This window comes from Brugia malayi (assembly GCF_000002995.4).
Source record: "Brugia malayi strain FR3 genome assembly, contig: Bm_v4_Chr3_scaffold_001, whole genome shotgun sequence".
Lineage (NCBI taxonomy): Eukaryota > Metazoa > Nematoda > Chromadorea > Rhabditida > Onchocercidae > Brugia > Brugia malayi.
In genome coordinates, this window is record NW_025062477.1 from 8,507,377 (window position 1) to 8,521,560 (window position 14,184).

The window sequence follows — 14,184 nt, forward strand, 5'->3', positions numbered from 1 at the left end:
AGGATCACTGTCTTGTTCTCTTATTATTGAAAGGATAAATGAATGAGAAATATTCCGTTTCCAAAAATGACACAATTTGTTCAAAAAACCGGGGCTTGTTTTCTATGCAAAAAGTTTTAATGTTAAGAAAAATTATGTAAAATTTCCTCAGGTATTAATTTCACTCTAAGCTTTCAGGTAATTTTCAATTCAGTTTCATTTCAAAGAAGGAGATTTTCTAAAATAAGTAAATTTTAAAAATTTTGAAGACTTTGAGATTATTGATTGTGAAGGTGTGATTTTATCAATATTAAAAATCTCTTAGTGAGATCGATGATCAGGTTAAGAACGGTAGGTCGTAATTGACATTTTACGGTTATGCAGCCGAATTTTGTTATCTTTACCTTATTTAAGTGGACATTTCATTCGTTCCACTTAGAATCATTTTTCCTTTAATTCATTCATTAATCCTATTTGCTCTTCTTTGTATTTTTGCTTCAACTGATTGAATAATTAAGGACTTCATTAGAAATAATAAATTTAAAGAAATGTAAGAAATTATGTGTGAAATGAGTTATAATAAATAATTTGAATTGGCAATTTGATTTGGATAACCTAAAGTTCCTACTAAAAATGTAGAAAGTATTAAAAGTTAGAATTGGAAGTACTACCAAATTTTTTCGAGCTCACTGTTAAATGATTTCAAATTGAAGTGGCATCATTAGAGCTAACTAAAAAACATTTTCGTCATTTCACAATTCCGTCAATCTGCCCTCTGTTTTCTCCGCCTCACACGAATTTCTGAGCAGATAGAAATTTTGAAGGGGAAAAAAGTGTAATGTTAAGTGTAGATGTTGTAATGTTAAGTGTAGATCTTGGTACATGCTTCAGATGCATGTTGATACTGATAATAGAGAGAGGAACTTTCGCTTAGTTCCCGCAGGTATATATCAAAAAAAAAAGAAAAAAAAAAAAAAATCAGCCGACACAGTTGTTTCTGGTAGGCGGTAAATTTGAGAGCAGAAAGCACGACATCCCCGGGCAAGGTGCAGCCTGACTTAAGCCGTTAGCATAGACCGTGATGTGAAATTGTGGGCGAGAAGCAGTGAGAACCATCTATTCTTGGGTTTCAATACCTTCAGGGTAAATCGTAAATACGTACCACACAGACATAGACAGACAGGCAGATAGACACACACACATGCATACACCAATGCTAAAGTGCAGTGTTTCGGATACGCTTAAGTTCCTGAAAATTTCTGTTTAGCCTTCGAGTTACTACGGCAATTGAAGAAGAATGATATAATAGTTGAGGGTCTCTCTCCAGTATCACTGTTATCGTGTCTGTCTATCTATGCGATCTTCAGACTAGCTATCAGCTATCAGTCTATCAGTTAGTCTAGGCAGTTCTTCGAATCTTAATGAGATGTGCTGGCTGATAGCAGTGGCAATATCAACTGTGGTAGTGGCAGAAATGTTAGTGTGCAAGTTGAAGTTGCGGGAGTATCGGGAAGTTTTAATTTATAATGTGTCTCTGGTCGACATTCTTCGTTTGTTAAGAATGGTCTTCCCTTTCCGCAACGTTATCGTTTCAACATCTGTTTATTTGCCACCTGTAGGAACTCGTAAACTCATAGTTACCTTTTCCCATTTCATGAAGGGAAAACCGATCGGATAGGAAATGTAACAGATTAAAGAAATTAAGTCAATTTTAAAATCATTATATAAAACATATCGTTTTGATTTACATCGGGATCTCGATACCTTTGCCATTCATCCCTTAACCAAGAAATATAATATTACTGCGAATTACATCCATCATCACTTAGCTTATGACTAAAAGCACTTTCTTAGCTTTGTCCATCAATTATTGCTATATTTTTGACATCATCTGCATGACAAAACTATTGTTATTTCTTTGTGAATCATTTTATCAACAATGATAGAAAAAGTTATAATTCTTAATGGTATGTATTTTGAAAACTATAGCGTTTACCATTTGTAGTACAGTCAAATTCTGCCAAAATTTTAAAGTTAATTTATACAAATTGAAAACATCAAAACTTTGGTATTTGATTAATTCCTCGATAGGCCATATTTCTGCACTATTTCTTATAGCTTAGCTGTTTGTGATTACTGCATCACACAATATAGTATACTTCCGAAAATGGAATGCGATGGTGTCAGATATTACAAAAGGCATCAAAGACATTCCAATTTCATCTCTTTTTATAATTGCTGCTCACTGGTTCGTTTGACAGCTCTTTCACCCAAAGTTCAAATTTGCTTCAGTCTGTCCAATCCTCCATTTGGTCAGTTTTATTCAGCAATCCTCTTTCACTTACTAATTTATTTGCTCACTTGTTCATTGAAATATTGTAAATCATTGCACAAACAATGTTCATTGATGGAAGCGCTCCAGTTATTTCTTATAAAAACATTGCCTTTCAAAAGACAATGTTCTGTCACCAAAAGTTTTATAATTCAAAAATAAGAATTAACTTTTTTCCCGAACATTCATTTTACTTCTGTTCGAGCTGTGAAATGAGTAATAAATAATTTATTTGTGATTGTTTAAGATGGAGAAAAATTTCTTTCACATTTTTCAATCAGTCATCTGATACCACATTATAATGTTTTTATTTATTTAAAAAGTTTATGAGTTTTGATTTCGAAGAAAGATAAAAGTAACTTTAGTAATGCCACAAGTTGCAACTTCAGGTCATCAATTCGTAATGTCTGTGTTTGTGTTTCAGGAAATAAAACTCAAAGAGACCAAACTGAGGGTGCAAATTTTCTGTAAATATGTTTATAATTAGAGATGATTAATGAATAGTTGCTGACTAAAATTATGTTTATTTTGAAGTGACATTCACCAAATGTTTTTGAACTGAATTTGAAATTACAAGAATGCTAAAATTTTTGAATCTAATTTCCGAACGAATTAGAATTGAAGCTTACCACTTTTTTGTTTTTTTGTTTTTTTTAAAAGAAGTTCTCATCAATTGAACTAACTTTAGTCAATATAGAAAGCTTTGAGTGATTTTGAACCTGAAACTTCTGGCATTATTTTGATATTAAAATTCTTTCGTAGTTATAGTCACCAAATTAACTGAATACCTTTAAAATTTCGCTGATTCGAAAACTGCACTATGCTAAACTCACAGGTTTAAGTCAATATATAATACCATCAACACACTTAAAATATATTATGCCACGTTTTCTATACTATAATTCAGAAAACAAAAATATCGCTTGAAAATTCATTTAAGATACTATTTTTTTCATTAATTCTTTGCATAGAGCAAGCGAACAGCTGTGTCATTTTTGTTTTCAAAAGATTCTTAAAAATGAACAGTTAGGATGCGGGTTAAACAAAATAGAGTTCGAGGTTCAGCTGTTCGTCTAATCTTTAAATGATACAAATCTTTCCACAGTTAAAGAGAATATTTCTTTCGTATGATGGAAATTACTGAAATCTAACTTTAATGAAATTAAATTTAATTTAAATGAATCTAATTTTCAACCGGTCAAGCAATAATGTTGAAAGGCGTTAATATTTTAAAAACCAAAAAAAAAAGAATATATGTATGTCTAAAATATAATATCATTTTTAATTTTCAGAAAAGTTCTCAAGTTGAACTATTCAGTCTATTCTTCAAAATTTCAATTCTCCAATTACTTGGTGGTGCTTTTGTCATTCAATTCTTCTTAATTTTATCTTGCATATATGTTTGTACCCTGTATGATTACGCAAAGGGTTGCAGTTTTTTGTGTCCAGAAGTATCTGTGTCTGTTAAAGTTAGGTTCGATTGTTAGTTACGTTTGTGAAACAGCACTTCTCTTTTTCATTCGAACAAAAATTCAATCTTCTTATTCAATCTTCTTTTCCTGCTGAAGCTTAACTCTTCTTCACTAATTTGCTTTCCTAATTGCTGTTCAGTCTCATTTCATCTTTTTCTATCACCAAAGTTGTTAAACTTCAATTCGCATTTCTTTCATCGCATAATTCATCCGCCTATTTTGAATTCTTTTTTACAAAAAAAAGAAAGAAAGAAGATTATTATCACTTGGAGATTGTTTCAGCTGCAGTCTTTCTCGCTGCTAATTGCATGCTATATTATTCTTATTTCGATTGAGTTCATCAATATTGGATGCATCCGCTTGATTGCTTTATTAGTACCACAGTATTGTGATTTGTTGCGACATACGGGAAAAATGGCATTGAGCAATCATTGTTTCAGGGAAGTTTCATCATTGTTCCGGTTCTGTTACTGAGTAAACACTTACTACACATCCAAATTATCAATCCTGTCATTATCACTTATCTTTTCACTTGTTTCAGTTCTCGTATAGCCAGCAAGTGTTATTGTTAATTCTGATTTGAACAAAAAATCTTGGTGGCTATCAATTTTTTAAATCAGTAAAATTTCCTTTTACATGTCATATAACAAGTTTTCATCACCTTTTGAAAAGGGAAGAACAATTTCTGAAGACTAATTATAGTTATAGTTAAGAAATTATTCGTCTGCAAGTCGAAATAGCAGAATTTCAAGAAACACTCGTTCGTCTGTTTAACTTCTATATTCTTCTAAGTCAAGTTCGAACGAAAATGTTGCATGGAAATATGCAAGATATATATGGTGTAAGATCTAGCTGTGCGATAAAACGATGACCGGATTAGCAATCGGAAATATATTTCTCCTACAATCATTGAAATTAATTCTTCTACTAATTAATTAGAGATTCATAAATAAAGAGCATAGCAATTCAAGGAATTCACCTTTGTAAAGTGTTCAGATACACTTGATAATAGTGCAAAATGGTACATTTCTTTGAGAAATTCGGTTTCAATAAGACATGGCAGTGACCCTCGTTATAGTTTTTGAAAAGATCATTTTCAAAATTTAAAACCTTCCAAATGTTGCAAAAAACAAAATCTGAAAGAGATAACTTGCTTCCAACAAACTTGTTTTTGTTGTCTTTTCTTTTATTTTCTCATTGATAAGGTAGGAAGAGGATAAAAAACAGGAAAAACAGGCAGAAAGAGAAGAAAAAAATGAAGGAATGCAGTCTAATTCCAAATCGTTTTGAAAATCAAATTACCTCAATTGATGGTGCGCTGAAGAATCGTTCTTAACTTTTGTCAACTAATCTCAATTTCCTTTTTGTCAAATTCTCAACTCAAAAATTTTCTTCGATACAGCTATAATTCCTGATTTGACCAGAAAGCTTCGGATCAAGGAGAACGATTGTTCTGACTTATGATGAAGATTTAAAAGCGTAAGTTAGACGCAAATGGATTTTGAAAAAAACATTGAATGAAGGAATGTTGGCAGTTTGCAAATTTAGTTGATATGTATTTATTGAAGTATTACGTAAAGTCCCAAGTGAAAAGTGTCAAATGAGCTAAGATATAGCATCTTTTCAATCACAACTTACAATACCTTTGCTATCTAATTCACCTGCTGACTAAGTTTCCGATGATTGAACTGTTTGAGTACAGAGAGATATTGTGAATGTGAATGTAAACAAGAATTGTATTGTCTGCTTGCTACGACATCAGAACACAAAAGATTGAATCTGAAGGAGATAGCGAAGTACTTCAGAACTGCATATTGCACTTATGTACACAGATAAATTCATCCACATTAATCTTCAGTAACCTTGTTTTTTTTTTTTTAAAACACTCATCAGCTAAACTAAATTTAATCAATACAGAAAGCCTTGAGTGATTTTTGAACTTTAAACTTCTGACTGATCACTTCTAAACTTTAATTAATTCAGGAACTGCACTGTGATCGGAGCAGTATTTTTGCATACCATAGAACCAGTTGTTTAAGTAAGATGCTAATATTTCACCTTTCAAATGTATTAGCTGTCGTTTTCTGTTGTACGAATAAAAAACTTTCGTATGATACGAACAATTTATTATTCACATTACAGGTGATTTGTCATAGCCAACAGAATGCCTGCCCCAGCTGCTCCAGAGCAAGCTCAAGGTTAGTTTCATTAAACTTTAATAAACATTTGACTGGTTTAAAATGGTGCACTAATAAAGTGATGTAAGGCAAAAGTTAGTGTAACGATCTGTATGTGCGATATAGTCAGTTAACTATTTGAATTTAAGTACCAAGCATTTCTGTCTTTCTAACATCTCTTTATAACGTTTATACTTTTTGCTGTTTATTTTAACCTCACAAAAGGAAGTAAGAAATAAATTTCTTTTCTCATTGCACTGAATAAGCTTTATTTAATAAATTTACAACATATGTAAATTTAATTCATTCGTAATTTTGCATTAAAATGAACTTTTCTGAATATCCAGAAGCGCACAATTTTGAAGGAATTTGAAATGAGCTTGTAAATTATTGGTCTTAAAGTGGGCTTAAAATGAAATTCATATTACTTTGCCATCTGTTTATAAAGTTTCGAATCAGCACCGTGTCCTCTATACATACATTTTTAAATTTCTAAATCTCGTCACTTTTATTTAACCAATTTGTTTACTGATCACCAAAAATTCATTTGCTAATTCTTGCTACTCATACATATTGCAAACGCTTATCCAAAAGGCAGAAATAATCCTATAATATTGATATCCATGTTGCAAACTTTCCGAGATTTTCTGGACCGCAAGATAAAATATTCAAAAAATGTTCTCTTTATGAAGGAATTTGAAATTCACTTTCTTATTGTTGAAAGAAACATTTAAATGTCATTGACAATTGATGACAATGTGAATGAATTGTTTACATAGTCTCATCATATAGGAATCAAAAGCATATCTTTTTATAATTTATAGTTTGAGCAAAAATTGAATTTTAATTTACAGTTCGGGCAACCTGAAAACTACAAAAGTTAAACTACAAAAGCAAAAGCTACTGGATTATACTGAATTTACTGAATTCCTTACATATTTCTTTTTTCTGAACATTTTGACAAATACTGAGTTCTTAAATTGTTTATAACAAGTGAATATAACTTATGCTAGTTTTTGTGACTCGTCGTCGCCATTCACCAACTAAGACAAGGAATCTCCGATATTTTAAACCCATTTAAAATTGTTTAACATAACTTTTCCTATTTGCTAATTCTCATTCGAACGTCTTTTTCACAATATATTATTGAGATTGATATAGAAAGAATAGGATTACTTAAAATCTGCAATTATTTAAAATCTTGACATAAAAATATCAAGTATTTTTATTGGAAGCTAGCCAGTATGCCATACGTACCGGATGATAATCACGTTCTCTCGGGATCAGGAATTTGTAAGCAACGGTTATGTAAAGGTTACAAAGCTGTTATAGCAAATGATATAGATCATTGGTGTGCGGAAAGTGATGGAAAGAATGGTGTATCTACGATTTTTGAGGATTCAGTACTAGAACCAGATAATTCATATTATGTTCCAGGAAACTGTACTACCTCCTTGCTACCCCACCAGTTATCCAGATATACCAACTACCCGGTGAGAGCACTCTGTATAAGTTACAGGGACGCTTACGAAGAAGTGAAAGCTTACGAATCATTGTTAATGGAAATAATACGAGAGCTACATCAGCTGGAAAAGAAGCTACATCACGTCACATACGTTGTGACACGTGGGGAGACGGAAGGAAATTTCTAATCCTGCAGCAATAATGTAGGATACCATTGGAACAGTTACTGCGATGGTCGACATCCGAGAGCAGTCATATCCTTATTATCAGGGGGAACGAGAAATAAGAAAGATACAGCAACACAAAGGAAAAAAGCGAGGCATCAGAAATTTCGAGATACTTCTTCCATTAATGGAAGATGTGACGAAAATTCAAAATATCGGTTCGCAATCAGATAAATCAAAAGATTTCATGAAAAAAAAAAAAAACAAGACGAATTGCGAACTTCAAAAACCTAACCCTTTGGAGGAATTTTTAAGAAAAACTGATAAAAGAAACGACAATTGAAAGAAAAAGAAAGACGTCATTAATAAACAGGAAGCTCAAAACCATATTTACAGTAAATAAAACAAAATGACTCACAAGGACAGGAAAGGCTTCAATTCGATTACAAACTTTTGGAGAAGATTAAAAACAACGATAACAAAATTAATGTTGCCTGTAAGTTGTTTCAAAAAAACAGTAATGACAAAAGAGCATAAACAATAATTATGGGCAGCAATTGTCGCATCGATATCCTGCTCACCAACAAAGGAACAAAGCAAAAAAAGTTCATTAATTCATTAGTGGTACAAAGGAGATCCTACCCAGTACCACTTTCTCATTCCACTTCTCTTTCTTTGATGAAAAAACAATTAGAAAACTAAAAGACAAACGACAGATGACTGATCATGAAATGGTCCTTCCAGCGGGTGATATTACTACCAGTGAGAAAAATACTCGACAAAATGGTTTGAAAATTGTTTAAGTTTCTAATGTTCAGAAATTTAAAAGTAATTTTTTAATAATTTATTTGGTAAATTTCACATTAATTTTTTTCTGACATTGCTTCTTTAATTATGATTATTGTCCAAACTTCAAATCTTGTATTCTTTTAAACTAAAATTTGTAAATAACAGTTTTTTTTTTCTTTTTGAAGGAGGGAAAATTCAATTTAAGGAAAAATTATGCTGCTAATAGTAAACTTTTTTTTAAATTGGATAAATTTCAAGTCCGAAATTAATTTGGTGGATATATTATGGAGCTGTTTAGATATGTGGGAAGGAATATAGAAAGGGCAAAGGTTACAATCCTTCTGAGAAATTTGGATAATCTGATCGGACCAACAAAAAATATGAATTCTTGCTACTTATTCCTATCATCAGAGGTTCTTAGATAAACTCTAAATAATAAACATCAGAAGGACAAATTGTAGCTGAAACTCCTGGTTAAACATTTTTTCCCCTCTGTCCGTCTACCTATGCTTTTTAAAGAATAAACGCAGTTAGGTGGAACAGTAGTTTAATATTTCTTAGTTATTACAAAATGAGGAATCTTTTGAGGATAAAAAGATACAAATGTAACGAAACTTTTTGGGTAAATTTTCTGACGACTTCAATAATAATTATTCAAAACGATATAACTGCATTGCAAAGAAATGACTCGCTCCTTTTGAATTCCAGGTGAGCTGACTAACTTAAAAGTACTTTTTTTTTTTTTTAAGGAATAGCAATAATGACACAGCACAGCTATCTTGTTTGATCTCTATATCAAAATACTAAATATTATTTCTTATTCTCTCTTTTAATTTTGAATAGTGATTTTACTGATAGCTGAAAATACAATAACCGTCGCGGTTGAGCATAAAATTTAAAAAGGGAAAAATTATTAAAATACAAATGATTTTACAATCATATTCAACTTCATTTATATTTTGTAATTTTCGCTTTATTTTATCTCTTTTTCCTTTGTGAAGATAAAACCTTTGTGTGGCAATTTCATTAGTTCATCTCTTTTTATTCATTTCATAGTTTCTTTCAATTGTCTATTTTGCACTAAATTTACAAAAAGGCACTAAATTTACCAAAAAATAAATTCCTGACACTAATGGCGGAGTTATATATGTCACTAAATTATAGGATATCATTCATTTTACATCGTGCATGCAGGTTCTATATGCAGGTTCTATTAACACCATAAAATCATCATAAAATTCTGCAAATAATTTGTTGATTCAAAGAGACTTCTTTCTTTCTCGACAATTTAAAATCTGTGAGAATTTTCAATGAAAAAATTTTAGAGAATATGAAATATTTTTTCTTAATTATATAATTATTAATGCAGATGAAGCGCAGCCAAACGCAACAATGGAAACTCGAGTTGCAGGACAAGGGCAACCCAAAAGGGTTGGCCGATGGACACTGGCTCAGTTGCGCCAAACCGATGGTAATTTATTTCTTTTTAGTACATTTAATTCATTAATTAGATATGAGCACCTTTAGATTGAAAGAAGTAATTGCATATCGGAGAGCAATTGTTTCAATGTTTTTTTCAGGTAATGTTACCCTTATTGTAATCAGTGTAATAACCGATTGTTTTAATTATGTAGTCTCAAATGTTTATGAAAAGTGAGGACCATGCAATGCTTCATTTATGAATGTTTATGTAAACATCACATTTTAGCACCAACCATATTTAAAGCATCCCTACTCTTCTGGTACTTACATTTGTATGCATATGAATCTGCAATTATGCAATATCTTATTTGGTCGCTCACTAAGTGGTTTGTTCAATAGATTGATCGTCACATAAAATCAAACTTTGACCCTAACTTGTTGTTCTACACACATGCAAATTTAAATTTGTATATCATCGTTACTATTCTGACTCTTTCAAATGTCAACTATTAAATTTTAATGCGATTTTCAGGTATTATTCCATCTCAAGCTGGGTGGAACAAAGGTGACTCACAAAAGTTAATGACCAATTTCGGCACACCACGAAATACTCAAACTAGAGTGAAGTCCGAAAACCTTGCGGTATATTCTTTTGATTTGATTTTAAACGATGAAATTTCTTAGCAATTACAATGATTCGGATAATGATAAATTGGATTTTTGATTTTTTTCTTTTTTTCGAAAACTCTGAAAAAAGCTGCTTTTTAGAGAAATATATTTCAAAATGAAATTAATTCACAGGAAATACCGGAGGAAATTCTGATGAGAACTCACGGTGAGGTTCGCTTGCAATCTGGTACGAACAAATTCGATTCACAACGAGGTATGACTGGTTTCGGCACCGGTCGTGATGTTTGTCGAGAAGGTGTTCATGTCAATCAAGCACCCTCAGATCTGCAGGTTCGTTCATCTTTTTTTTTTTTGCTTATTTTTATGCACATAATTTGATATCCACTCGGTTTTTTTTTAATGCAACGAGGTTTCGTTGAGTGTAATTAAATGATCTGTATACTGAAAAATTAAAATTTCAGCCGCTTGAAGAAGAAAAGATCCGTCTCAGCGATGGTATTGTACGTTTGCAAGCCGGTACTAACAAATATGATTCACAAAAAGTAATTTATTCTAATTTATTTAATAAAGGTTTGCTTAAAAAAATGAAAATACTGACTTTTTCAGAAATTATTTTCAACAAATGTAAACAATTAATTTTTTATTTAACTGACTAGTAATAATGCTTTTTATTTTTTAATTTTGTTCATTCATTTTCTTAGATATTTGTATTTGTAGGGTATGACAGGTTTTGGTACAGCTAGACGTGAAACAACAAAAATGAAAGACTCAAGACATCCTGAATACGACCACGAACATCCTGATCAATCTGAAATTCCACTTCAGGCTGGTACTAACAAATTTGCTTCGCAGAAGGTAACTTTTTATCAGTTCTCTCTGATAGTAATAAGTCTTTTAGCACAACTAATAGGCACAGTTAGAGCGACTAATGTTGTAAAGTTGGATTTTTCGACTGATTAGAAGATTTTGAAATGCCGTAAAGTTCTTAAGTAACTTATTCTTTCCATTGGTATTGACATTTTTATGGTCCAAAATTTTTATAAAAACAGTTTAACATTTTGCAATTAGACAAAATGTTCCTTTTTTTTGGACCAAAAAGTAGAAATTGCAGCCGTTGATTTTTAGGGAATGACTGGATTTGGCACATCACGACGTGAAACGACAAAAATTCGAGATTCTGCTCATCCTGAATACGATCCGGAGAGTAGCATTGATTCCTCGACAATCCCTAGCCAGATGGGCAGTAACAAATATGCTTCTCAGAAGGGTATGACTGGTTTCGGGCAACCACGTTGGGAGGTATTCGATTGATCTATACTTTATTTACTTATAAATTATTTGATGAGGTGTTTTGAAATAGCGGAAGAAATTCCAGGTCTTGGATCCGTCAATCTCATGGCAGAATCGCAAAAGTCAAGGAATGGTTCGTTTACAGTCGGGTACTAATCGGTAAGTTTAGATTTTAGTTTCTTGCTTTGAAGAAAGAAGATACGAGAAAAAAGCGAAAGAAATTCAGTCTTACTTCTCTAGATTTGCATCACAACAAGGTATGACCGGTTTCGGTACACCACGTAATACGACTTATGAAGCAGAAGCTGGTGAATTGCCTTATGAGGATATGAAGAAGTCAGAAACAGTAATTCCATCGCAAGCTGGTTGGAACAGAGGCGATTCTCAGAAGGTAAATTTGCTTGAATAAAATTAAATTCATGTATTAATAAAGAAAATACCATTTCACTTAGGAACTTTTGAAATTTATCAATGAGATCATTGACGTCTGTAAATCATTTCTAAATTTTATGTGACATTTTGGAAGAAGTGTGATGATGAATGAATGATTTTATATATTTTTCGGATAATTTCTGAAAATTCTGTTTCAGGGTATGACTGGATTTGGTGCACCACGTGACGTAAAAGGCAAACATTTGAAGCGTATCTGGGAATTGGAATATCCGGAAGAAGCAGAAGCTTCACTTGATCGACTTTAGATTTCAGTCCTTTCCTACTCCGGAAATTCCTTATTCCGTGCTGATTCCTGTTTTACAATCTACTAAACTTAAAAATGCATTTATCAATTAATTTTGTCTGAAAATAAGATAAGTCAGTTGATATTATTCCTGAATTCTTGTATATGTGGTACCGGGCATTATTTTTATTCTCTGTTCTCCCATCTCTTTTATCTTTTGCACTGAATTTTGAATCCTAAATTTGATATGATTTAACTTGAATGATAATATGTCATTGAAGAGGCATTTCAACAATTTAAGACAGCTGTATAGAATTTCAAATTTTTGGAAAAATTCAATTTCTAGCACCGAAAATTTGCGAACTGCCAAAATTTTCGAATTTCCGAATCTTTCAGCTTTTTCGTTTTTTTTGAAATTTTTATGAAAGAAAATTTATGTTTTATATGCAATTGCGCTTTTAATTTCTTTCTTCCTTTTTTTTTTTGGCAATGATTTATGCTATTTTTTCTTTATTACGATGGATTGACTTATTAAAATTTAATTTGTGAACTTTTAATATTCCCTGTATAGCAAACGATATATCTAAGCGTTATTTATTCAGTCATAGAAAACTTTGCAAAATCTGTCTTCTATTCCCGGAAAACTGTATATTCTAATGTGCTGCAATAATGATTTTATCATATTTGCTTCTATTAATGGTAATATGATATATTGTATGACATGGCATGGTATATGGTATGGTATGGTATGATATGATATGATATGATATGAGATGGATGTTGATGCCACCTTTAAATGCGTTGTATTTTTGGAATGAGAGATCCTCTATTTCTACAAGAAAGCTGCCTAAATGTTAATACAATGACTTGACTTGCATTGTTTTATTCTTATGCCGAATTCTCGTATCGCGATATTATTGTCTCTGTTGCTATTATTACGATTTGTCTTATTAGTACAGACTTTAATGCTTATAATTTATATTATCATCTATGCGACATTTCCAATAGTTTAAGCGAAAAAAGCATAGAATTTGCTGTGACATGCGGAAAATGCAGCGACATCTTATTTCATTCGCATGCAAAGCTGCTTGTTAGGAATTTGTCTCTTATAAACATTGTAACGGCTTTATAAGCTGTGCAAAGATATCTATGAATTTTAATGTTACAACTTTGTTGGTTGAACGGTTGAGTCGACTGAAAAATTAAAAAGATTAAGAGCGATGGAAGATTAGAGTTATTCAATTCAAAAGAAGAAGAGGAAATTGTTCTCTGGATATTGCATTTCATCCGGAATACCAATTAACCTTCTCATTAACAAATTATGCTTTAACTGTGTAACGTTAATCTCTTTTGCCAATAATTATACAAATACAAGTTAATTAAACTATGGCTTTATCATAACTTTCTAACAGTATGCTTGTGGGATGGTTTTACTGAAATGTCAACAATCTTATCAGCGGTTGGATTATTCACATTCATTGATAAAACGGCATCGCATAATCATTAACAGTCAAATGTGACAAAGAAATATCATGTGGCTAGCAGTGGGACTTCAAGTACTTTGTTCTCATCAAGATATTAGCATTTTCGCTAAGCATTCTTATCCCTGCACTGTATGATATTTTGTAGGAATTTAGTTTAGCAGACATTTCATTTCACAACTCTTACACTCAGATACGTTGCAGATTAGAAGCTTTGCATATTTCGCTAATAATATTCCTCTCATATTCTTTTTTCAGCACCACAGAAATTTTTTTTAATAGTTCTTACTTTATAAGCCACAGATATT

At 31.7% G+C, this 14,184-nt stretch overlaps 1 protein-coding gene across 2 annotated transcripts; it reads left to right on the top strand.

The window, feature by feature from the left end:
• Positions 1-5,947: 5,947 nt before the first annotated feature.
• Bma-unc-87 (Uncharacterized protein) lies at positions 5,948-12,417 on the top strand (the record flags this gene model as incomplete). 2 transcript variants are annotated; one of them, XM_001901244.2, is made up of 10 exons in its annotated part: positions 5,948-5,981; positions 9,747-9,848; positions 10,332-10,441; positions 10,601-10,759; positions 10,891-10,971; positions 11,147-11,284; positions 11,555-11,728; positions 11,805-11,878; positions 11,960-12,110; positions 12,310-12,417. In XM_001901244.2, 10 exons carry the CDS (start codon positions 5,948-5,950, stop codon positions 12,415-12,417), a joined length of 1,131 nt encoding a protein of 376 aa, XP_001901279.2. The 2 variants fall into 2 exon arrangements, with proteins under 2 accessions (XP_001901279.2, XP_042936398.1); XM_043080464.1 differs by lacking the exons at positions 5,948-5,981; positions 9,747-9,848 and having other exon boundaries at positions 10,382-10,441.
• Between the last annotated feature and the right edge of the window lie 1,767 nt (positions 12,418-14,184).